The sequence below is a fragment of the Juglans regia genome, chromosome 7, assembly GCF_001411555.2.
Source record: "Juglans regia cultivar Chandler chromosome 7, Walnut 2.0, whole genome shotgun sequence".
NCBI classification, from domain to species: Eukaryota; Viridiplantae; Streptophyta; class Magnoliopsida; order Fagales; family Juglandaceae; genus Juglans; species Juglans regia.
In genome coordinates this window covers 52,254,003-52,279,702 of record NC_049907.1, presented here as the reverse complement: position 1 = coordinate 52,279,702, position 25,700 = coordinate 52,254,003, and the positions used below count along the sequence as shown (strand labels likewise).

The 25,700-nt window shown below is 37.2% G+C and overlaps 1 protein-coding gene and 1 long non-coding RNA gene across 2 annotated transcripts; both read left to right on the top strand.

Moving 5' to 3' along the window:
* Positions 1 to 854: 854 nt before the first annotated feature.
* LOC109000915 lies at positions 855 to 24,913 on the top strand. The gene is made up of 3 exons (XM_018977964.2): positions 855 to 1,648; positions 23,294 to 23,566; positions 24,412 to 24,913. Exons 1-3 carry the CDS (start codon positions 1,055 to 1,057, stop codon positions 24,679 to 24,681), a joined length of 1,137 nt encoding a protein of 378 aa, XP_018833509.1. The 5' UTR covers positions 855 to 1,054; the 3' UTR covers positions 24,682 to 24,913.
* Positions 16,177 to 18,189, top strand: LOC118349029. Its single transcript, XR_004802009.1, has 2 exons — positions 16,177 to 17,963; positions 18,077 to 18,189. It is a non-coding gene; the product is annotated as an uncharacterized LOC118349029 (long non-coding RNA).
* Positions 24,914 to 25,700: the final 787 nt, after the last annotated feature.

Below are 25,700 nucleotides of genomic sequence, written 5' to 3'. Positions count from 1 at the left end.
TATTAGATTCATTTTAGAGTTTATTAGCTCATGCCACTGTAGAGGCTTTGATTTGCACGTAGAATTGGATCAAGGGAACTCTAATTTATATTCCAAATGTTCTTGAGTATGAGAAGGCCGACGTCGAGGAGGAGGGTGATGATCAGCCTGGATCTGGTATTTATTTTAATTTCATTTTCTAATTTCTTATTTTAATTTATTTATTTTCATTTAATTGGTATTCATTAATTTGATTTCAAATTTAATACTTATAGTGATACATGAGACGGCATCTATGGCTACCTCCGATGCAATATGACTTTGTATTAGACCCACCATTGCCATAGTTTGCACAATTTCTCCCTTAATTATTTTTTACATTTAAAATTTTGTTTCATCTTTATAACTTTTTAATTCTAATTTGTTTTATTTTTAACTTATTAATATTTCAAGTTTTATAACTTATTAACTTTTATAATCTTGATTTTCAGTCTACAACAATCGACACAACTCATCACTCAGTGAACTCACTGCTACGACTCTACCCCAAAATCAAATTGATCAAATTGAAAAATTATGATTTTATTAATTTACAATTAATTGTAATGTTGCTACAATAGTTAATTGTACAATTTGTAATATTTCTTTTTTTTAGAGGAGTTTGTAATAGTGTAATAGTTTATTAGTTCTCTTAATTTATATTATTGTATACTACTTATTTTAGCTTAGTGCTTTAGTGATGATTATTACTTAATTAGTTAATAGTTGAAACTTAATATCTACTTAATAGTTTAATCTATGATTATATATATATATATTAATTTTTTTTTAGTTTTTAAATCTGTATATATTTCAAATTAAATAATGAGCTTTGTACGTGTTTACAAGCTTTGAGCTGAGAGCAACTGCAAGTTTATGGTAATGTGTAAAACAAATTCTATCGCAGAGGAATAAGAAAGTGTTAATAAGACGAGAAGAAGCTCATTTCTATTTCTTCTTTGTCATCTACTATATTTGGGGATATTGCCGAGACTTGAGTTTCTGTGTTGCATATTATCGTACTAGGAGAATAGAAATGTCAGAACCCATGGTAAGAGTGATTCGAGGTGGTCTTGTCAGGCTTATTCACTACAGTCAGCTGTCAAAATCAATTCGCTCCCCTTCGTCTTCTTCAAATCCAAATTACGCCTTTGCCTCTTCTGTTCGAGCTTACTCGTCTTCTCTTTCACCCGTCAATTCAAGGACCTCCATGATCTCTCAATTCCATTCGAGGCCCACTTCCTCAAATGCCGTCAGTCCTAACACATCGTCTTTATCTACCAGAAGCTTGCTTTTTTTCACGATTAAACCAGCTCATAGCCCTATATCTGGTGCTGGGTTTGGGGTTAGGTTATTCTCCATGAATCCGAACCTGGGCAAGAGGGTTTTCTGGGATAAGCCCGCCACTGCTCTTACTTCCACATTCTCCCGCTATCGCGAAGCTATTGGGTTGCAAATTGAGGCTTTCTTTAGGAGAAACTCTCTGATTCTCATTGGGGCCGGAGGACTTTTAGTTTGTGCTTTGCTCTGGAGGATTATGTTTGGGATAGCAAGCACCTTCGTTGGCCTCTCCGAAGGCATGGCCAAGTATGGCTTTCTTGCCCTCTCTTCGGCTATCGTTGCTTTTGCTGTAAGTTCTTTTAATTCAAATCCCCCTTTAATTATTGTTATCAATTTCTTCAATTTTCTGGAATTATAAATTAAAGTAATATAAATTTCTTCAAATTTCTGGAAATATAAATTAAAATAGATGATTAATTGATTGATGCACAACACGTTCTTCCGAGGCATGGCCAAGTTCTCAAAGATTGATGTGATTGTGGAACGTTGCATAGGCATATCATTTTTTAAAAATTAGTACCTTGCATTTCTTGCTCCAAATGCTTTGCCGGGTCTGTACTTATGTTTCTTCATCTTAGTTGGCAACCTAGCTCCCTCGGAAACAAGCGTTACCCTTCAATGCAATTTCACTTGTCTTTTAGGTTTTTCAATATTTCAGTACTGTAACAGGCACTATAATCTGACAAATTGATCTCCAAATTCATGTGGTATGTGTCAAGGGATATTTATGCACTGTGTTACATTCCACTAGTTGATGCATTGCAATGGATAGAACTTGTCTTGTCAAGCTAGGGAAGAGGTCCCCTCCCCCAGCCCCGCCCCGCCCTGCTGTCACACCCTGAAACCATGGGATTAAGGGAATGATGCTTTCTTAAAAATGGGATTGCAAGTAAATAACTACCACATGATTTTCATAAGTCAATTGTTCTTTCTTTCTAACTACCATAAGCAGATCACTAAGTGCATAAGATCAACTTCACGTAACATAAAAAATACTAAAAGCCACGGACCATTAAATAAATCATAATGTATCATAACCAATGACATTAAGAAGTCTGAAACCACAAACTAACCTCCCATAGAATAGCAATTCCTAATGATATCACTAAAATTCAGCATCCATTAAATAAACTACATTGTGTCATAGTCATTGACATTAAGAAGTTTGAAACCACAAACTAGTGTATATCATGCCAACATTTTTCCTTGTGTTGACATATAGGCCTTGTTTGGTTACACAGATGAGATGTGATGAAAGTTAAAATTTGAATAAAATATTATTAGAATATAATTTTTTAATATAATATTTTTTTGGGATTGGAAAAAGTTAAATTGTTTATTGTATTTTGTGTGGGAATATGAGAAAGTTGTAATAATTAGATAAGATGAGATGAAATGGTTTGTGTAACCAAACGAGGCCATAATTTGTACAAAAGTCATTTTAGCTGAACTTGAAAAATAACTTGAGTTCGTAATACCATATTTGAGCTAAGTGGGGAGAACATTCACGTGAAATATCCCTAAGCCATTTCACTTGTGGTTATACTACTTTGACCCTATATGACTAAGTTATGCGATCCAACCTCTGGGATCAACTTTTCCCATCCTCCGTTTAAGAAGAAACATCATTCTTTTGAATGAGCTCCCTTATTAACCCTAACTTCATTCTCTTATGGTCCACTCAGAAAGCCATCCTCATTAACCACACAACCTTTGTAGTGGCTGCAATGAATGGCCCCATACGAGCACTTTTGTTGTGCTTTGAGGCCGTGACGGGACTCAAGGTAAACTTGGGCAAGTCTGAGATGGTGGCGGTGGGTGAGGTGCCTCATATCAGTCTACTAGCAGATATGTTGGGGTGTGAAGTGTCTTCTTTGCCTATGAAATATTTGGACCTTTCTTTGGGGGCCACTTTCAAAGCTAGAGATATCTGGGAAGGGGTTATTGAGAGAGTGGAGAAACAGTTCGGTGGAAACGGTTGTATCTATCGAAGGGAGGGAGACTTACACTGATCACTAGCACTTTATCTAACCTTCCAACCTATTTCCTATCTCTCTTCCCATTGCCTGTGGGGGTGGCGCATCGGATTGAGAAGTTATTCTGGGCTTTCTTGTGGGGTGGTCTGGGAGAGAAAACCAAATTCCATCTTGTTAATTGGAATAAAATTTGCTCTTCAGTTTCAAGTGGAGGATTGGGTGTGCTCAATCTGAGGACTCTCAATAAAGCGCTACTAGGGAAATGGCTATGGAAGTATCAAGTGGAAGGGGAGGCTTTGTGGAAGGAAGTCGTAAATTCTAGACATGGTGGTGCTTGGGGGGGTTGGTGCACTGATGAAGTGAGGAGGGGGAGGGTATGGTGTGGGTTTGTGGAGATATATAAGGGGGGATGGCAATGCTTTGAAAACAATATTCGATTTGTGGTTGGACAGGGTACTCGCATCAGGTTTTGGCATGATGTCTGGTGTGGAGAGCGTTCTCTGGAGAGGGCCTTCCCAGCTCTCTATAACATTGCGGCTAATAGGGAGGCTTTGGTGGCAGATCTGCTTGTGTTTTCCCAAGGCTCTTATCAGTAGAATATTTTATTCACTCAGGATAACCATGATTGGGAATTGTCTACCGTTTCAGAATTTTTTAGTTTGATATACTCATCAGATAGACTAACGGCACAGGGTGATAGGTTACAATGGAGGTGTAGGGGTAGCAAGAAGTTCTCAGTCAAGACATATTATAAAATTCTGGCATCACAAAGTAATGTACATTTCCCATGGAAAAGCATATGGAGGTCTCGCGTACCTTCCAAAGTGGCTTTTTTTGTTTGGACTGCAACACTTGAAAAAATTCTAACCATGGATAATTTAAGGAAGAGGGGCCTCATTGAGATGAATTGGTGTTGTTTGTGCAAAAAAATGGAGAATCAGTGCACCATCCATTATTGCATTGTGAGGTGACGAGAGAGTTGTGGAACGAGATATTTAGTGGAGTGGATGCCGTATGGGTTATGCTGGCAAAGGTGCTGACCTGCTTGCTTGTTGAAAAGGTTTACAAGGTTGTTCTCAGGTAGCAGCAGCTTGGAAGATGATCCCGTTGTGCATTATGTGGTGTGCTTGGATGGAAAGGAATGCACGGTGCTTTGAAGACAGGGAGCGCACAATGGCGGAGCTTCATAATTTTTTTATACACACTTTACTCCTATGGTTTTCAGCCATTGTTCTTAATGGAAATAGTGTACATGAGTTCTTGTCTCTAATTTATCGTTTTGAGAATGTATTTAGGTGTCTTCTATTGTATACTCCCTGTGTACATGGGCTATGCCTATTCTCATTCATATTAATGAAACTTACTTTTTACTGATAAAAAAAAAAGAGAGGAAGGCTCTACTCATAAGCTTTGATTCCATAAACATCATTGCCAATTCCTCACATTGCCATAGGGCTACAATAAGGTGCTCACTTCTTTTATATCAATTTTTTTTTTTCACTTGGGTGCATGTAGGGGTGACAATATGTAACACGAACCTTTAACCCAACACGAACCCGACAAGAAATTAGGGGGTTTGAGTTTGATATTAACGGGATCGTGTCAAAACGGGTTGACTCGTTGAGACACGATTCATTAACAGGTCAATCCACTTAACCTGTTAGTGACTCGTTAAATTTTTTACTCAAAATTAGCCTTTTTAACTTAGAAACAAAAATACTCTAACCATATTTCGTATTTCGAAATTCTCTCTCAGTCCTCAGACCCTCACTCTCTCTCAGTTTTCAGTTGAGTCAGTTCTCACGAGTCACGACCACCTCCCACACTTCCTCTGGATTTTAATTTTGGTGTTTTTATTATTTGGATTGTAATTTTGGACTTATGTAGTTAGTTTTATATTTTTGGGAGATATTGTGATTTTAAGTTTTATGTGAAATTATGTTAATCAGGTCAAATAGATTATTTGGGTTAATTCAACTAATTTACATAAATGGGTTGACACGGGTCATGTCAATATATTTTTAATTAATTCATAACGGGTCAAAACGGGTCGTGTTGTGTCAACCCATTATTTTAATGGGCCGTGTTAGGGTTTGAAAGTCTGACCCGTTAAGCTTAATGGGTCGTGTTCGAGTTGACCTATATCATATAATATACATGACTTGATATTACTCATTAACACGATTTGCCACCCCTAGGTGCATGCAAATTCACATCCCTTGCAGTTCAAAGCATATTACATTTGCACATTTGTTTTTATGAATAATACGACATTTGCACATTTCATGAAGTCATAAGCATCATCAAAAAAATCATCCTTTAATATATGAATTTTCATGGCAAGATTTGCATATTTTTTTATAGGTATGGCAAGATATGCATATTTCTTAAAGTCAGGATGTTGTCCTATTATCATACATGCATTTCTTAAACATAACATAAAATGGTTCGATCTATATTTTTTTGTGAAATAATTTCAAATTTTCAAGACATTTTGTGATCATAGTATTTTTTTTTAATGCAACAAAGTAACGCCAGCCCAAATAGAAAGTTTCAAGTAAAGTTTTCTTAGAAGTTATCTGGGCATTTTACAATGTCTAGATTAATCAAATCCATTTACCTAGGTTGTCAACTTTCATTTGCTTAAATTCCTTAACCAAACATAAATTCACCTTGCTAGAACATGAGCAAGAATCACTGATGAAGCCATGAAAGAAGTATCTTACCTGAGAACTGAAGTTCTTAAGCTCTCAGCTTGTCTTTTTTGATATGTTTAAGTTCTTAACTTATGAGTCCTACATTCATTTCTCAAAGAGTTCTTAGAGTATAATGCAATAATCTATTAGGAAAAACAACCTGGAACTGCATTATGCTCACTACCGAGATTCACTTATTTCGATATTTCACCCTTTATACTTATTTGATGTTTTTTTTATCGGTAAATAAGATTTTATTGATCGAAGAGGAATAGGCAAAAGCCCCAGTACAAGGGTCATAATACAAGAGCAACACCTAAGAGTGATGTTCTAGTGTTATAAGAAATTCATGAATTGTCATGCCATTAAAATCTATTACAATCGACTATTGGAACAAGGTGTTAAAAAAGAATATTCTAAGTTCATCCAATGACCGCTCTCAATCTTTGGAACTTTGCTCGTTCCTCTCCCCCTAAAGATGCCACCATAGGCAAATTGGAACCATCTTCCAAATTGCAGCAATCTGATAAGTGCCTTGGAGACCTCTCCATGAAGCTAAGAGGTCGATCACCCTTCTTGGTATCGCCCAAGCTACACCCACCCTAGCAAAAAGTCATTCCACGAAGTCGTGACAATCTCACAATGTATTAGTAGATGATTGATGGATTTTCTGCTCTTTTTACACAAACAACACAAATCTAATACCATGATTTGTCATTTCCTTAGATTGTTGATAGTGAGAATCTTCCCCAAAGAAGTTGTCCCTACAAAGAAGGATGTCGTTCAAATGCTCTTCCACGAAAATGGATTTACATTATGCTTAGAGATGGATTGGTAGAAGGAGCATACCGTGAACTCCCCTTTTGCCAAGGGTCGCCAAAAAAGCTGTCTTCACCTCCCCCCTCATAAGAACAAAATATATCAGATTATAAAATTCATAGATTACTTCAACTTCCCAATCATGGACAGCTCTAAGAAATGTGATATTCCATTGGGGAGTGCCGCTAGTTTGGTCAAGGAGGTCTGCAATCGAGGCTTCCTTCATTATTGCTATACCAAAGAAGTCTGAAAAGGCTTCCTTAAGTGCCTTATCACCACACCATATATCATGCCAGAATTTGATTCGGGACTCATCACCTGCATCAAACAGGTAAAACTAGAAAATTCAATCCATCCACGCCGAATGTGCTTCAAGAGCCCCACCCCATGGGATCCACTCACCTTGTTCGAGCACCAACCTCCCCACGCTCTACTATACTTCGAGTCTAAAACTGTTCTCCACAAAGCTTCATGTTCTATGGGATATCTGCATAGCCATTGCCTAACAAAGCCTTGTTAAAAAGCTACAAATTTCGAATACCCAAACCTCATTTGAAAATTGGGGAACAAACAGTGGCCCGTTTTACTAGATGAAATTTGAACACATCATTCATCCCTCCCCATAGGAAATTCTGCCATATTGGTGAGCCACCTTTGATGGAAGCGGAAATAAAGAGAGGAAATAAGTCGGTAGGTTAGAGATGGTACTTTTGGTAAGTGAAACTCTGCCACATTTGGACAAGTACGTACACTTCCAACTAGCAAGTTTCTGCTCCATCTTTTATAGTACATCATTCCAAATGGATATTGATTTGTAATGAGCACCGAATGGAAAGTCAAGATATTTCATAGGTAAATATCTTACATCCCAAGATAGAAGCCATACTATCCACATTATGCACTTAATCCACTGGAACTACCTCTAATTTGCCCAAGTTCACCTTTAATCTAGAAACAACTTCGAAGCATAGAAGGAGAGCCCTCAATGCACTGAACAAGGTCGACCTCACAAAATAACAGGGTATCGTTGGCAAATAAGAGATGAGAAATATTAAGAGATCCAATATTTGCCTCCCCCCACTGAAAAGCCGGATATAAAACCACCCTCCACAACCCCATAGATCATTTTTCTAAATGCTTCCATTGTGAAAACAAATAGTAATGGAGATAAGGGATCTCCCTGTCTCAGTCCTGGTGAGCTTTGAAAGAAACTGCTTGCTGTGCCATTAATCAAGATAGATAAGTGTACAGTGGAATTGCAATATTTGATCAATAAGCACTACTTCATCCCGAAACCACATCTCTCGAGCATATATAGTAAGAATCCAATTTACTCGATCATAGGTCTTTTCCATATATAGTTCACAAAGAAGCCCCGGCTCTCCTGGCTTGAGTCTACTATCCAGACATCTTTAACCTTAACCACCCCTAGTTTTTTTGGAATAAGAGCTATAATAAGAGCAATGAAAGTTGCATTGAGGCTTTTCCCGAACCTACCATTTTCATGGAATTCTTTGAAAGACTCCTATAATACCACTCTTTACCACTTCCCAACAAGATTGATAGAATGCAATAGTGAAGCCATCCAGACTTAGAGCTTTATCCCCCACCATGCTTTTTAAGACTTTCTAAACCTCTATTTCTTCAAAAGGCCTCTTGAGCCACCCTTTTACTTGTGGGTCAATAGTATCAAAGGTAAATCTGTCTAATTTCGATCACCAAGAAAGCAAATTCTCACAGTAGTTGACAATGTAATCCTTGATCTTAGTTTGGTTAGAGATAGTCACCCCATCCGCCAACAATGTATCAATGGTGTTGACTTTTGTCTTTTGTCTCCAAGATGGAAGAACTTGGTACATTTGTCCCTCTATTTCAACCATAGAGCTCTTGACTTTTGTCTCTAAGATATCTCTTCCATGAGGGAGACCCTCTCTAGTTCTACAGACACTTGTGTTTTGCGAGCCCTTTCCACTTCTAACATTTCCCTTACTACCAGTATGTTCTCCAGACCCTTAAGTTCCTCCAAGAGTAGTTTCTTCTGACCTTCCACTTTACCAAACATCTGTTCATCCCAGCTCTTCAAATCCTTTTTAAGTGCCTTCAATTTACATGCCAGAATATAACTTGGAGTTCTATGGAATTGATAAGTAGTCCACCATTGTTTAACTTGGTCAATAAAGCCCTCAAATTTCAGCCACATGTTCTTGAATTTGAAGTACCTTGGACCTCCGTGTAGTCCTTCACAGTCAAGAAGGATGGGAAAGTGGTCTGAACATAGTCGGGAAAGATGCTTTTGAATGAAGTTTGAAAAATGGGTTTCCCAATCCGAGGAAACCAAGAATCTATCGAAGGCAAGAAGGATGTTCATGGTTGCTTGACCAAGTGAAGGAACCACTTGCAAGAGGGAAGTCTAATAGATCTTGGTCAAAAATGAAGTTAGAAAAGTCTACCATTGCTGAATTGTAGTTGGAACCACCCAATCTTTCCCTCGTGAAACAAGTGACGTTAAGGTTGCGTTTAGATGCTGAGGTGATCTTAGATGATCTGTGAATAGTAGTGTTTTGTGGGCTTCATTGAGATGTGTTGGAATGTAAATAGGCTGAGATATGTGTTTGAATGTATGAAGTATGTTAAGATGAGTTTAACTTTTTATGGGAAGTTTAAAAAGTAGTGGGTCCCATTAATAATTACTTTGAGATGTGTTGAGATGATCTTGACATTCAAACATAGCCTATAACCACCCCAATACACCAAGGCATATCCCTGATGTCACATAGCCCTACCAACCGATCCCATAATTATCTTCTTGCTTGATCTATATTAGGATCGTAGACACTTGTTGCAACGCCCCAATGGAAAACCCAAACCATATTGGAACCTTATAAAGAGCAAGAACTTCTCATTCCCAAGCAATGTGAGATCTCATATACCACCTATCTTTATCCATATCATATGGGGGTATCACAATCTACCCCCCTTAAATTCTCGACGTCTTCGTCGGGCCTGTCCATTGTAGGTGGCACGGCTCAAGTTCCACATTTTTAGTTGGGGTAGTCTCTGATACCATTTGTAACGCCCCAATGAAAGACCCAAACCACATGGCCTATACTTCAAAAAGACTAGTCAATGATACAATTGGAGTTCCATTGGAACCTTATAATGAGCAAGAACTTCTCATTCTCAAGTAATGTGGGATCTCATACACCGCCTGCCCTTATCCATATCATATGGGGGTATCACACTTGTGAAGACCCACTGGAAGCCATCCTCAACATTCTTAAACAAGCAAGCCACCGTGAAATCCCCCATGTTATCCTCCACCTTTTCCACCACTCGTTTATCCCACATCACTAGAATGCTCCCTGATGCTCCATTGGAGGGTAGATAGTGCCAACCCACCTGATTACATGCCCATGAACTCCTAATGATGCTTAAAGAGAAAAACTCCGATTCGTTTCTTGTAAACATATAATGTCACCTCGCCATATTCATAGTTGATTTTAGATTGTGAGGCGCTTCACCGTCTCAATCAGCCTCCTTACACTCCAAGAAATGATTTTTGGCTTCATTGTACAATCTCCTTTGCCTTTCCCTTTGCTCTCCCACAATTTGAACTCCTTTCACTCGCCCGATCATTAACTTGTCCAGTTAAGCCATTTTAGCTCCCTAGCTCTTTTCTTAGCTGAGTTGAGCTCGCCATCAAGGCTAGCTTGTCTTTGTCCAGCCTCAACAGCTGCAAATAAGGCAATAAATTGGTCTTCAAAACCATTACATACAATCCCAACACAGCATGGGATCTCCTAAACTTTATAGAGAACCCATTCCGAAGCCTGGGTTTCAATCGGGTGTACAAAGTTCAATGGGATAGGTGCCTCCCAGAACTCTCAATTGATGCCCAGAGGACTGGACAGTTTGGAACATGATCCCTGACAATACTCCTTCACATCACCATCTGAATTGTACAAAACCATAGCACCCTTGGAAGATTCGGCCTTTGCAGTTGTCATTTCAGGATCCTCGGCGTGAAAGACATTACCAGAGCCAAAGCCCACCTCTAATGGATTTTTTGACCCACTCTGAGGAGACACAGTTGGGACCGCACCCTCAAACCCCTCGATTTTGACTTGATTTTCTAGCTTTGAGACAAGTATTACGTCCTCAAGTGTCTTCGGCACCGTCGCCACTACAGTGGCAACCGAGATGTCGTCTGCCGGATCGCCCATGTCCATTGACCCACTTTGAGGTGACATAGGTGGGATTGCACCCTCAATCCCCACGGTTTCGGTCACATTTTCTAGCTCAGAGACTTTCTTGAGTATCACTGACGTCGTTGCCACCACAGTGCTGGCCTAGTTTGTGCTATCCTTGTTCGATAGTTCCTCGACAGTCGACACCGACGATGGTTTCTCGGTTCTGGAGGTTGGGTTGACGGACAGGCCTAGACCTTTCCCGGGGGTTAGGTTGTTTTTGGCCCACCAACACTGGGTTACAGATCTTACAACCATATGGGCTGGGCCCTTTTCTTTTACGGCCTGCGAGGTATGAGCCCCACAGATACTTCTTTCTCCCTTACACAGCCCACAGCCCACGGAAGCTTCTAAGCCCAACCCGAAATGCTGGTTTATCCTCTGAATAAAGCTGTTGACTATCTCCCTCAACTCAATTATCTACCTTTTAAAGGTATCAAAGGTCATTTGCTCTGCACCATGATCACTGAGTAGAACGCCCCCCCTCCCTTATTGCATAAGTGCTGTCAACTGACAGTGTGTCTTTCCAACGTGTCCAGCACGCCTCTACAATGGAAACAGCATGCCTCTGTGAAATGTTCAGATTGCCCTTCAACGACTGCCCATCTCTTCTCTGTGCTTCCTCCAGCCTACAGTGCACTCCTCCAATGGCAGAACCATCAGATGGAGTGAAGACAGCCTCCGTTTATGACTTAACTAGGCCCTTTTCCAAGTCTTTCCATTGGGTGGTTCCAGCCCCTTTCAATAAATTCTTCCTAGATGTTCCCACGCTTTCATGCACCTCGCAAAGCTCCATTGCCATTTTTTTCCAGCCCTTCCCCTCCACTTCTTTAGGGATTATGATGGGGCTTCTTGTTTCACCCCTTCTATATTCCACTAGAATCAGGAATCTTCCATTAGCATTAGAACATCTTTGTGCAATGAAAGCACTGCTGCTTACCGGGGATGTTTTGTAAAATTCCTTTTTTCCCATTTGAGCAAGCACACTCCTCCAATGTCTGCACCATCCATTTCACAGCCGAGGATCCCACAACCAGCTCTTTCACCACCTTTCTACCTCGCTCTACAATACGCACCGATCGACTACCTTCTATAGAGAGCTCAAAAACCTAGTTTCAATAAGGACTAGTTTCGAGTAACCCACCTTTAATGTTAACGGCAAACAATGAAGAGGATCTTATTAGATATTTATATCAATTTCTTATTGATATCTAAGTTTATAACATATCCAGAAATTAAGGCACTGCGATGTCATTTGATTCATAAACTGATAGGTGCAAGTCATAATTAGAGTTCTGGCAATTTATACAAAAAGCACAACCTGACCTTCAATAGTTGTAAATATAATAACTCATTTATCCTAACTCCAAATAACCTCAAACCAATTTTTTATGTCTGGTTCACAGACCTTTAAATCCATACTAATTTCATAAAAACCCTTTAATATCTGATTATCCTTAATCATAGTCTTAATTCTCCTATAAAAAAAATCAGTCTTAATATATCTTTTCTGAGGTAAGATTGTGAATTCCGGATCTCCTATTGGACTTTTAAATATTAATTCAACCCTCATCCTGTTCTTGTAAAATCTATAAATTAATTTTGGCTTATCCTTAAGAGTAATCATATATATAGTCATGGAGTACGCAAGCGCAGTGCAGTCCCTTTGAAAAAGAGTGGGGTCCACTATTAGAAAATTAATTTTTTTCATATGGGTCCCGTATTTATTCACTTTTTTCAAAATGATTGCACGGCACTTGCATATTCACGATTGCAACTATCATTTCTCTATCCTTAAAGAATATCAATGAAAATCTCTCATAACCCTTACAGTAACAATTCCTCAAATTTTCGCAATAAAATAAAACTCATTGGAAAATATCATAAAGACTTGCTGATCATTTGTAGTACCCCTTTCCTTTAGGTTGGGAGTGTTATGTACTTTCGTAACTATGCCCGGTAAAGAGACCCAGCTTGATGAAAAATATATCATTTCTTCAAAAAAAAAAAAAAAAAACTGGAAAATATGCATAAAAAGGGTCTTGAAAAATATTTAAATAAAAATTGTCCCATAGCAAGAAATGTAAAACTGTTTTTTTGTGTAAAAACACTTGTTAACGAAGTCTGAAATTGTTTGAAACATGATCTATGCCTGACATCAGCTTGTCAACACTATCTTCTTTACCAAGACATTTTGAAAACATAAAAACCAACCAAACAACCAAAATGAGTCGAATACTCAATAAGTTGTACATCATATATTCAACATAATAAACATAGGGTTTTCTTGGAGAGTGTGCATACTTAATACTTGTACTAACATAAACATGTAACGTGTACTATGCATAACTCATTGAACTTGTTTTTCCTTTAAGGGGAACAACTTAACTTATTATAACACACTATGGTGGACCACATTTAGGTCTGTGGCTTGCACATTCACTCATAACTGCATTGGTACCAGACATCTTTTATGGCTATTCTTAAAGCTTCTTTCATAATTTGTCTTTTATCTTTCTTACCATGATGTGTGTAAAACACATAATAACATAACGCATTGTAGTCATAAATGAAAACATATCATGATGATGTAAAACACATAATAACACGACATTGAAACTCACTTCCATCATATCATAACTTGGTAGGGTCAATACTCACCTGCTTGAAGTTGCTGAAAATTGGGTTGGACTTGATAGGGTGAGGCTGGTTTTTAAATCTCCTGAAATTGCAGCAACTTTCCTAGGGTTTTCTTTAAAACAAAATCAAGCATGAACCTGAAGAAAACGGTTGATTGGTATTTGCAGCAGTTATCTAGGGTTAGGGATTGGTTTTCTTGAAGAAAATCAGATAGGATTGCTATAAAAACTTTCCGGACTCACAGCAGCCTCTGTTTTTCTAGTTTTCAGGCCATACAGTTCTTTAATGAGACCTGAAAAACCTAATAATAGGGCTGTATTTAACTCATAGTTTGTTTTGAAAATGGGTTCTAAGAACCCTAATGGCTAGGAGTTCTCGGATAAATATGTTGGTATCCTTTGGGTCCATTTAGGAGTCATAAATGGGCCTGATTTCTATTTCTCCAGATCTGGAACAGCTAAAATCCTATCTCAAAAGAGTCTTAGCAAGCTGTAACAGACTCACTCCTATTGGTGCAAGAATTCGTCTACAACAAGTGTGGATAGCCGTCATCTAGAGGGTTTCTTGGCACCTAATCTTGTTCTAACTTATCCAAAAAGGGCTGGTTTCCAATTATCACGAATTTAACAGCCAAAAATCAAATGGGCTTTGGCTAGAAAATACTTGGGCTTATCTATCTATATATGGGCCTAATGAGCCAAACCTACTCCATTTTGAATCTAGGTATATAATTTCATATCCAATCCTATCTCTTCAATGCTAGATCCTCAAATAATACGAAAGGCTAATGGGCCCAATAAAATAATCTCCCTTCTAGCTTTAACAAAATTGGGCCCGTGGTCCAAACTTATAGAGCCTATAAAACTTGGGTCTGGATGTTACATTAATTCCCTCTGGAGAGCAGAAACAGTGTGGTAATCCTAACTTTCAAAATTGTCATACTCTCTTATTATGAAATTGTACAGAATAATGCTATCATATGTTAGTTTCAGTCCAGACATTTCATAATTTTTTGGGCATATCCTCTGCTCCCTATGGATTTTTGGGACTCAGACAAACTCGATGTCAATTCTATTAACTTATCAAATGATCCATTGTGAATACAAAATTATAATAAATTATTAAATGACACAACTTGTATAAAAGTCAGCTTGATTTGGTTAACGTTTGTGAATAAGTTATTTATTTACCATGTAGCTTGTATATAGTGTCAATATATGCAAAGTAGAGCAAAACTCTTGGGATAGATGAATCAAATGCACTTACAATCAATATAAATATTTTTATATAAACTCCAAATTGATTTGTCGAAGATTTAAAGTTTATAATATATTTTATGATAAGAAGTTATATATGATTTATTACAAATGCAATATTTTCAAGAGTCCATCTGTGGAACAAACATGGTGTGAAGTTGGGCCTTACACCTAGGGGTGATAAACGGTCCGGTCGGACCGACCGTTTCGGTCTGGACCGGACTGAGACTGAGATCGGTCGGTCTCGGTCCACGTTTTAGAGGATCGAAAAGTTTCGGTCCTGTCTATGGTCTAGGGTTTTTCTGGACCAGACCGAATGAAAAAATATATATATTTTTTATATAATAATTGTATAATTAACAATATAAAATTTTAAATATGTTATTAACACTTGTTAATATTCTATGAATTAACTAATATATAATATTAATTAGTTAATTATATAGTAATTATATAAATTAATAATATAATTTTTCATCTAATTTATTATCATTGACCATATAAAATATTTTTTTATTGAGTTTGTTACATAATCCACATTAATAAGTCACTTAATTTAATTTAGTATTTTAAATAAATTTTTTTATTAATTATTTAAAAAATAAAAAAAGAAAAAAAAAATAGGCCAGACTGGATAGTTATTTGTCCGGTTCCGAAAAATGATGGACCAAAAATATTCGGTCCATCGCGGGACCGGACCAGATCGGACCATTTGCACCCCTACTTACACCATCCAATGGGAGGCTGACACAAGATATCTCCTCAGAACAAATGTCAGCCTCCATTGCTAAACAGAAAATATGTGCCACACAAGATCTCAGCTTTAAACCAAAGATAGATGATACGAGTGTTGTGTTCATCCCCATTTATCTCTCTTTAATTCAATGCACCAAAGTCAACATCGGAGTTGTTGGTGCTAGTGCCATCCCCATCTATCTCAATTGGTGGTGGTGGCTCCCATATATCTCAATCGCCGCACTCTCGGTTTTGGAGAAGTCCTTCATAGAGGGAATCACCCCAATGGTAAAACAATCTTAGTCTATTCTTCTAGAAGTGGAGAAGAATTGGAATAGTATATCTCATTTTTTAAAATAAGGTACAATCCATATGTCTTATAGACTACAAGGATAACAATTGCTAACAAATCTCCTAGAATATCTCCTAAGAATATCTCCTAGAATATCTCCTAAGAATATTTACATAATTACAGAAATTTCTCCTATAATCTAGGGAGAGTTGACTGGATAAATTTGGAAACTTTCCAACACTCCCCCTCAAGCTGGTTTGAAGATGTCTTCCATTGCCAACTTGCCGATCGAATATCTCCTAAGAATATTTACATAATTACAGAAATTTCTCCTATAATCTAGGGAGAGTTGACTGGATAAATTTGGAAACTTTCCAACACTCCCCCTCAAGCTGGTTTGAAGATGTCTTCCATTGCCAACTTGCCGATCAAATTTTCAAATTGCTTCTTTGGTAGTCATTTTGTAAGGATATATGCTACTTGTTCAATAGTAGAGATATAGTGTAAACAAATCAGTCCACTGTCCAGTTTCTCCTTTATAAAATGCTTGTCAACCTCAACATGTTTTGTTCTATCATGAAGCACTGGATTGTGAGCAATGGCTATGGCAGATTTGTTATCGCAATACAGTTTCATAGGTAGTGGATTAGTGACTTTCAATTCTTCCAATAATTTTCTAATCCACAACACTTCATAAATTCCATGAGCAACTGCTTTAAACTCTGCCTCTGCATTACTCCTAGCTACCACATTTTGTTTTTTGCTGCACCATGTAACCAAATTTCCACCAACAAAGGCACCATAACCAAGAGTTGATCTTCTATCGGTTATACTCCCGGCCCAATCTGCATCAGTGTATACCTCAACTTATAGATGTTTATGGTCTTCAAACAATAGACATTTTCTTGGAGTTCCCTTTAAATATCTCAGGATTCTATAAACTACATCAAAGTGGTCAGGCCCTGGCGTGTGCATGAATTGGCTTACCATAGTGACAACAAAGGCTATGTCAGGACGTGTATATGATAGATAAAGTAGCCTTCCAACCAATCTTTGGTACTAGTCTCTATTGGTTACTTCTTCAGGCTTGGCAGGTTGTAGTTTTGTAGTTTAAGATTAGGTTCTGTAGGTGTCTTAGCTGCTTTACACCCTAGTAAACTTGTTTCTCCAAGCAAGGCAAGCACATATTTTCTTTGTAAAACAAAAATACCTTTTCTTGACCTTGCAAATTCCATACTGAGAAAATACTTCAAGTCACCCAAGTCTTTAATCTCAAATTCATTAGCAAGCATCTGTTTTAATTTCTCAAGTTCTTTGTTGTCATTACCTATCAAAATAATATCGTCAACATAGACAATCAGAATAGCAACATTCCCTTCACCTGAGTGCTTATAGAACATGGTGTGATCAGCTTGACCTCGGCAGTAATCATGACCCTTTACAGCCTTCCCTAAGCGTTCAAACCAAGCTCTTGGAGACTGCTTGAGCCCATACAATGATGTTTTCAATTTACACACCTTATCTTTGCCAAGATTACCTTCAAAACCTGGTGGTAATTCCATAAACACTTCATCCTCTAGATCTCTATTTAAAAAAGCATTCTTTATATCCAACTGGTGTAAGGGCTAGTTAGAATGGACAGCTAAGGAGAGTAACACTCGGATTGAGTTTATCTTGGCCACTGGAGCAAACATTTCTTGATAGTCAATTCCGTATGTTTGTGTAAACTCTTTTGCAACAAGTCTCGCCTTATATCTCTCTATACTGCCATCAGTCTTGCATTTAATTGTAAACACCCATTTGCAACCTACAGTTTTCTTTTCCTTTGGTAAATCAATAATTTCCCAAGTACTGTTGTTTTGTAGTGCATTCATCTCTTCAAGAACTGCTAACTTCCAATCTGGATGATCCATAGTTTCTTGAATGGTCCTTGGAACAAATAGGTGAGAAATATTGGATGTAAAGGCCTTATGATTATGAGAGAGTCTGTGATATGATAAATATTTGGCAATGGGGGGTGTGGTACAGGTTCTAACTCCTTTCCTAATGGCTATAGGTACGTCAAGGTCAGTAGCTTGATCAACTAGAACTGTAGTATAAGGATTACCTGGGATTTCCAAATGACAAGTTTTTGGAGGTGATGATTGATTATGCTCTGGAATTGTGGGATGATCCTTAGTATTAGAACGATACCTGCCTCTAGTATAAACACGAAGCTCAGAAGGGGATTATTCTGTAGCAATTCTCCCCCTGTTTGTGATTCCCTTATGCTTGTACAGGCAGATTGGGATTTCCATTTTTTTCACTATTTAAAATTTTAGTTCCTTGAATGTTTTGTAGAGAGATGTCAATGTCAAGGAAAACATTAGGCATTAGTATAGAAGTTTGCCAAAACTGATCTTCAATACTCTCTTTCTCCCCTGAAGATAAGTTTGGTTAAAGCATACTGATTTTCAACAAAAACGACATCCATACTGATGTGAATTTTTTTTGTTTTTGGATTCAAACATTTGTACCCTCTTGTATTGGGAGCATATCCAAGAAATACACATTTTTCAGCCTTAGGATCAAGTTTAGATCTAAGATGAGCTGGAATATGAGCAAAAACAATGCATCCAAATACTTTTAGAGGCAGATCAGAAATTATCCTATTATTAGGAAAGGATTTTTTTAGGCATGCCAAAGGAGTGATATACTGCAGCACACGGGTAGGCATTCATTAATAAGGTAACAAGTAGGGCTGTAAATGAACCAGTCTGTTCAATAGCTCGGTAATTACTTGATTAAACTTGAATCGAACTCGACTCGTGAAGAAAAAAGTTCATTTGTGAAAGCAGATACCCGCTCGATTTGTAAATGATACATACCTGACAAAACTCAACTTGACTCGACTAAGGCTCGTTAAGACCCACTCGTTTATACTCGAGTCGACTCGTTAGCCCGATTCGATTAAAACTCATTCATATATTGATAAATATATACATACACCTATGTATATTATATGTATTAGCTAATAATATAAGTATACCACTTTTATAATCAAATATATAATATGTAATCTAATTTCTTATGTCTATACAGTGAACATACTTCATAAGTATATTTTATAATTTGTATAATAATTAGTCAATAAAATTTAATAATTTTATATACTAGTATGTGAGAACCATATATGAAATAGATATATGCTATTTAATAATATGTGTAGACATATAATATATTGTTATTTTAGATAAATATCAACTAGTTAGATATTAATTATTTATAAATTTTTTAAAATTTTATAATTCAGTAGAGGTTCTACTTGTTAGTTGTATAAATTCAATATTAGATATTTTATCTTGTATTTATTTAATTTATTAATTATTAAATCTTATTCAAAAAATTAAAAAAAAAATAAACAATTCGAGCTCGAGCTCGGCTAAACTCGAATTCATTTGTGGGACGAGTTCGAGCTCGAACTCAAGTTGAAAGTTTAGCTTATTGAGTCGAGCTTGAATAAAGAATAAAAAAAAATCTTGAGCTCGAGTATTTTCAATCGAGCCGAGCTCGGCAAGCCAAAAGATCGGCTTGACTCGGCTCGATTACAGCCCTAGTACTAACAAGCAGTTAGAATGGCATCCCCCCACAAATATTTTGGACTATGCATAGAAAACATTATAGCCCGTGCAACCTCAAGTAAATGACGATTTTTTATTTCAACAATACCATTTTGTTATGGGGTGTCAAGTCATATGGATTGATGTTGAATCCCTCTTTCTTTGAATTGTTTTTCCAAAACTTGGTTGAAATATCCTGTACCATTATCCGTACGAAGTATGCTTATTTTTGTATGAAATTGATTTTCGATCATACTATAAAAATTCTTGAATAATATACTTCAGATTTTCTATTCATCAAATATACCCAACAAATCTGAGTATGATCATCTATAAAAGTCACAAACCATTTTTTCCGGATAAGGTAGTAACCTTAGAGGGACTCCAAACATCACTATGAATAAAAAAAAAAAGGTTTGAGAAAACCTGGAGGCTGGTCCGGCTGGTCTTCTTCGATAAACAGCCCTCCAATAGCAGGGCTCCATGTAAGGCTTTCATTTTACATGTTCTGCATTTTACATGTTTAGCTGCCGTGCCACTTTCTTTGTCTTCCACTCCATCCCAACCCACACTCATCCCACGGCACGGACGGAGCTCGAACCCCCAGCTGGCACGGACGGAGCTCAGAAATTTCAGTCTGAAATTCAGAATAAAGATTCTGAGGTTCTTTAGTTGCAGTAGCAGATTGATGAGGCAAACCAGAGGTGGGTGAATCTGGACAAGAATCTTAAGCTCAGGGGCTTGTCAACAAAAGAATCAGAAGGTTCGTCAGATGAAAATGGATTTTTGCCTGCAGATTTATCCCCTGATCTGTTTACACCAGCAGTAGAAGCTACTTTCAAAGCCATTCATGATTTTTCTAAGCCGTTGATCAACATGATGAAAGCAACTGGGTGGGATCTTGATGCTGCTGCAAACTCAACTGAATTTAATGTCATTTATGCAAAAAGAGCTCATAAAAAATATGCATTTGAATCCCATATATGCCAAAGAATGTTCAGTGGGTTTCAGCAAGCAAGCTTCTCTGTCAAATCAGACGATCTCACGGTCACTAAAGACAGCTTCTTCCACCAATTTCTCTCTCTTAGGGAGATGGATCCATTGGACATGCTAGGCCAAAATCCAGATTCCATTTTTGGGAAAGTTTGCAGGAGCAAGTACCTAGTGGTAGTTCACCCAAAGAAGAAGAAACGAGAAATCCCTTTTTGTTTTTCCAAACGATTCGAATCAAGAAAGATTACATTTTTCAATAGAGCCCAGCGATTTTTTTTTTTTTTTATAAGTAAAAAATAAAATAGCCTAACGAAAATTTTCAATGCAAAAATACTCGATTTTTAGATAATTTCTACTGGAAAACTGACAGGGATTCGAAGTTGATATTTTACCTAGTCGGATAAGGGCTGCAGGGGTGAAATCTCCTTCAATGTTTAACCTTTCGGTTTTAATCACCTGTATCCTTGTGTATTGTGTTAATTCATCACTTTCTTATGTGTCTGATGCTTATTGGAGGGCTGTTTTACTCCTATAAACAGCAGGGCTGTCTAGAAGCATTTCTCAAAAGGTTTTGATGCACGGTAGCCTTTTGAATTATAAGGAACTCGATGACTTTTTGATAAATGACAAACGTCACAATGAAGAGAAGTACAATCCAAATTTTTAAACAGACTAGGCAACAAATATTTTAAATAAGAAAAACTAGGATGCCCTAATCTAAGATTCCAAAGCATTATTTGTTCCCGCACAGGGATTGAACTAGTACTACCACTCAAGCCCTAAGCTTGTTTATTGCTGAATAGGGTATCATCAAAATAATAAAGGCCATCGATCATCCTAGTACTGCCAATCATTGCCGCCAAAAACTGGTCATTTGGAAATCCCAGTTAATCCTTCTACTACACGTCTAGTTGATCAATCTACTAATACCATCTAGAAGTGGAGAAGAATTCGAATAGTATTTCTCATTTTTTAAAATTAGGTACAAGCCATATGTCTTATAGACTACGAGGATAACAATTGCTAACAAATCTCCTAGAATATCTCCTAAGAGTATCTCCTAAGAATATTTACATAATTACAGAAATTTCTCCTATAATCCAGGGAGAGTTGACTGGATAAATTTGGAAACTTTCCAACAATTCTGCTTTTTTTCTTTTTGGTTTTTCATTTTGTGTTGTTTTCAGCTTTTTCATTGCTTTATGTTTTAAGGTGTCTCTGTATGTTCGTGGGGATGCTTAATGTGGTGATTCTGAATGTCATCAAAGTATGGAAATGTGTACATGGTTGTGTTGTGTGCTGCCGTTTGCTTGACTTGGGGATGTTTCATATAGGGAAAAAGGATTATGGATGTTTCGGATTTCAAAGAAGAGAGAACATCTGTAAAGTAAATCCGACGTCTTACATCGATGGGTGTTGGGGTTATTGGTTGCCGACGGACTTTAATTTGTCACACTGACTATATACCTTTGGAATAACTTCAAGTTCAATCAGCTGCCACCAAGATCATAGCCCACGAAAAAAAAAAAAAAGATATGGAACCTGGAGCAGAGCCTAAAGTGGAAGTTGAAGGGTGTAAAATCCAGATTCTAGCCTCAGATTGTGTTGTGCTGTTGTGCCTTTTGGAATAACTTAGTTCAATTTGCTCCCACCAAAATCACAGCACACCAAAAACAACCTATGAAATCTGGAGTGTTAAATCTGGTACAATGTCATGATGTCAGCTTGGCTACCAAGTACTCAATCTGCGATGCAGAGGTTCTTCACTGAGGTGTGGTGGCTTTAAATTGAGTGGTTGAAGAGAGTTAAATGGGAATGAACCCAATCCTGCATCAAAACAGATCTAACTTAGTTTTGCGGATCGATCATGCGTGGCACACATTTTCTATTAAGGAATGAGAGGCTGACTGGTGGTGTAAAGCCTGCATCTGGTCTGAAGGTTATTCTATTTTCAATTTAATTTTACTAGTTCATACTTCATATATATTAGTTTAGCTAGCTAAAGTTTTATAATTTAGAAATAATTGAATATACTTATCAAAAAAATAATTGAATAACTCATTATCAAAATGAACTTATGAAAATGTTAAAAGTGTCAGTAATATAATTTATTTCCTTCACAAATAATAAATTAGTCAAACAGCTTGTGATCAAGTTGGAGCTCATTTGAAAAACTTAATGAAAAACCAAAATTTGAACATAAAATTATAGCTGATATAAGTATCCATGCAAAGAACGCCACCCATGATGGAGCTTTGTTCTACCAAATGCAGTTCCACGGAAGTGCCCACAGGTTGCAATGTGTGATAAAAAGCTATGATTCCAAACTTCCTTACCAATCACATTCATATGTACTGTCTGGCCCATCGGTTACAAATGCTGAGTGATAAAAAATCTCAAACTGCTAATAGTTGCATCTGAGCTCATTTTCTCACCCCATGATTCTAAAGCAGAACTGATTGACATTCTTTTTGCAAATTATATGCATGCACACTCACACACATGTATGTGGACCTTTGGAACCTGAGATTTGGATTTTTCCTTACCAATATATGTGGATCAACTGTAAACCATCAAAAGAAAAAAATATTGATCAACTGGTGTTATCGTATTGTTGCTGGATAATTTTGCCTGAGGTATAGATGCTGTGTTGTCTGTTTTGTGTTTTTGGTTATTTAAAGGGCCTTTATCTCCGCTCAAGATCCACAGTCAATCCTGATAAAATTTATCGAATGGCCATGAGGAGGCTTAATACATCTGCTGGGATCCTAGAGGTAATGGGTGCGCCTCTTACTGGAACAGATTTGAGAGCCTATGTGATGTCAGGAGGTGGGCTTACACTAAAGAACTTGAGGCCACATTTTAGGAGCAAGCGGTGTTTTCTCATCTTTCCCGTACAAGGTTCGGAGAGAAAAGGTCTCGTCAGCGTTGAAGTGAAGAATAAAAAAGGCCAGGTTTACTTCTGCTGACCCTCCATTTATTTCTCAATCATGAGGTAATAGAACTTTTTGTAGTTGTATAACTCACATAAGCTAGTGTTTATTGTTCTGCCTCGACAACTTCTTGTAACATCAAATGGGGTTGTTCTCAAAGTTTGGTAATATTTATGCCATTCTTCCAGGTACATATTGTTTGGACACGTAACTTAAAGAACACTTTTCATGTTATGTTACAATATATTCCTCTGTTACTTATAAAAAAAAAGTTAGTTCCACTGGCTCTTCTAGGCAAACCTTGCCCACGCAAATTCCTATTTTTGGTCAATTGGCAGTCCATAAACCTAGGGACTACATCATGGGAGATAGTCTTCTCCCTAGTGATAATCCCAAGCATTTAATATAAAGGCAAGGTTGAACCAATCGGCAACTTCAATTGCCCCTTTTAATTCTATTTTTGGTTCCTCTCAAGTGGAAATGTCTTCTCTAAACCGATAACTTGCATGGTATTTCTACGTAGTTTATTTGTTGATGGATATTTGACAACTCACCCAATTAATAACCAGGCAAAGGCATGCATGAAACTGGGAGAGGGATGAGATCTGACTAGATTCCACTTTACTATATATAGTAATTAGAACTTTATCTAATTTTCTCCAGTACACTCTAAAATATAAGCATCTAGAAGCCATTTTTATATGTCACTAGTATCTTTAATCTTCTTTTGATAAGGAGCCAGGAACTTGAAAAGGCCAATTTTATTTTTTATTTTAAGGAGGAAGAAAAGGGCAAGCTGCATGTAGGGAAGCACATTGATTGTCTCCTTATACTGAAGGAAGTATTCGGTGCCATCTTTTTTGCAGTATGATTTGAAGCTTTTGGCTGTCGACATTCCCATGGCATCAGGACCTGACCAACGATTATTTCTGATTGGCGATGAAGAAGAGTATAAGGTTGGTGGTGGACTAGTATCTGAGCTACGAGATCCTGTTGTGAAAGCGATGGCAGCAAGCAAAGAGTTTGATGATCTTGACCAAATTGAAGAAGAGGAAGATGCTGAAAGAGAACGCCAGGAGGGAGAAAGGAGACACCTAGAAGAAATTGAGAAGCTTGAAAAAGGTGGCTCACACTAATTGCTTCTTAAGATTTTTGAGCTTTTGAAAGAATTATTGAGGTTTAGACTAGCTCAGGCAAATGATATCAGGTGCCTCGCATCTGTATCAGAGTTGCATTATACTCATATCTTGTGCTTCTATTGTCATCTTTGGCTTTGGGAATGTCATAAATTTTTGTGTTAAAATCGAGATGGACCGACTAAGATAAAGCAGTTGAGGCAACATGCCTGACAACTGACATTGAAATTAACTTTTGGCAATTCCTGATCATCTTTCCTTGAAGGAATTAAATCAAAATTTACCTTTCAGGAACTGAAATGGTAGTCGATATCGTGTTGAGATTCTTTCTTGATAATGGCAGTAACGTATTGCGGGTTGATTTTACCCAATTCGTAACTTATACACGCCAAATTCAGATAAATTAGGTCCTCTCTATTTCCGATGGACCAAGGATTGATTGCACATGCCACAACTCATCATCTTCTTAATTCCCGATATGATATTAATCGCGGGCAAAGTCAACCAATTTCACACACTTGTTTCATTTAACTTTTGACTTGTACCCCCACACTTTGTTGATGGGGATGCCCGGGAAACAACCTTTCGCACTGACAACTATTTATGCGCGGACGTGGAAAGCTGAACAATAAAAAAATATGCTTTATTTTCTTTTTGTTTAGGGTTTGTTTGAAACTTTGATTACATTCACTTCAGCTAAGTTCGGTTTAGATTTAAATATCTTTTAATATTTAAATATTTAACTCTCAAATTATTAAATTCATCTAAATTTAAAAACTTCTTCACACGTGATATTCACAATTTTTTTCAACTCAACATCTTTTTACACGTGAGAGTAACAATATTTTTTAACTTTTTATAAATACATTTTAATTCATTTTGATACCTAAATACATTTAAATTCATTTGAGATAGATTTTACAAAACTCATTCTACCTTATTATTATTCATAGAGAACTTAACTCATTATTAAATTGTGTTTAGATGTTAAATTGAGTTAAGTTGAATTGAAATGAGAT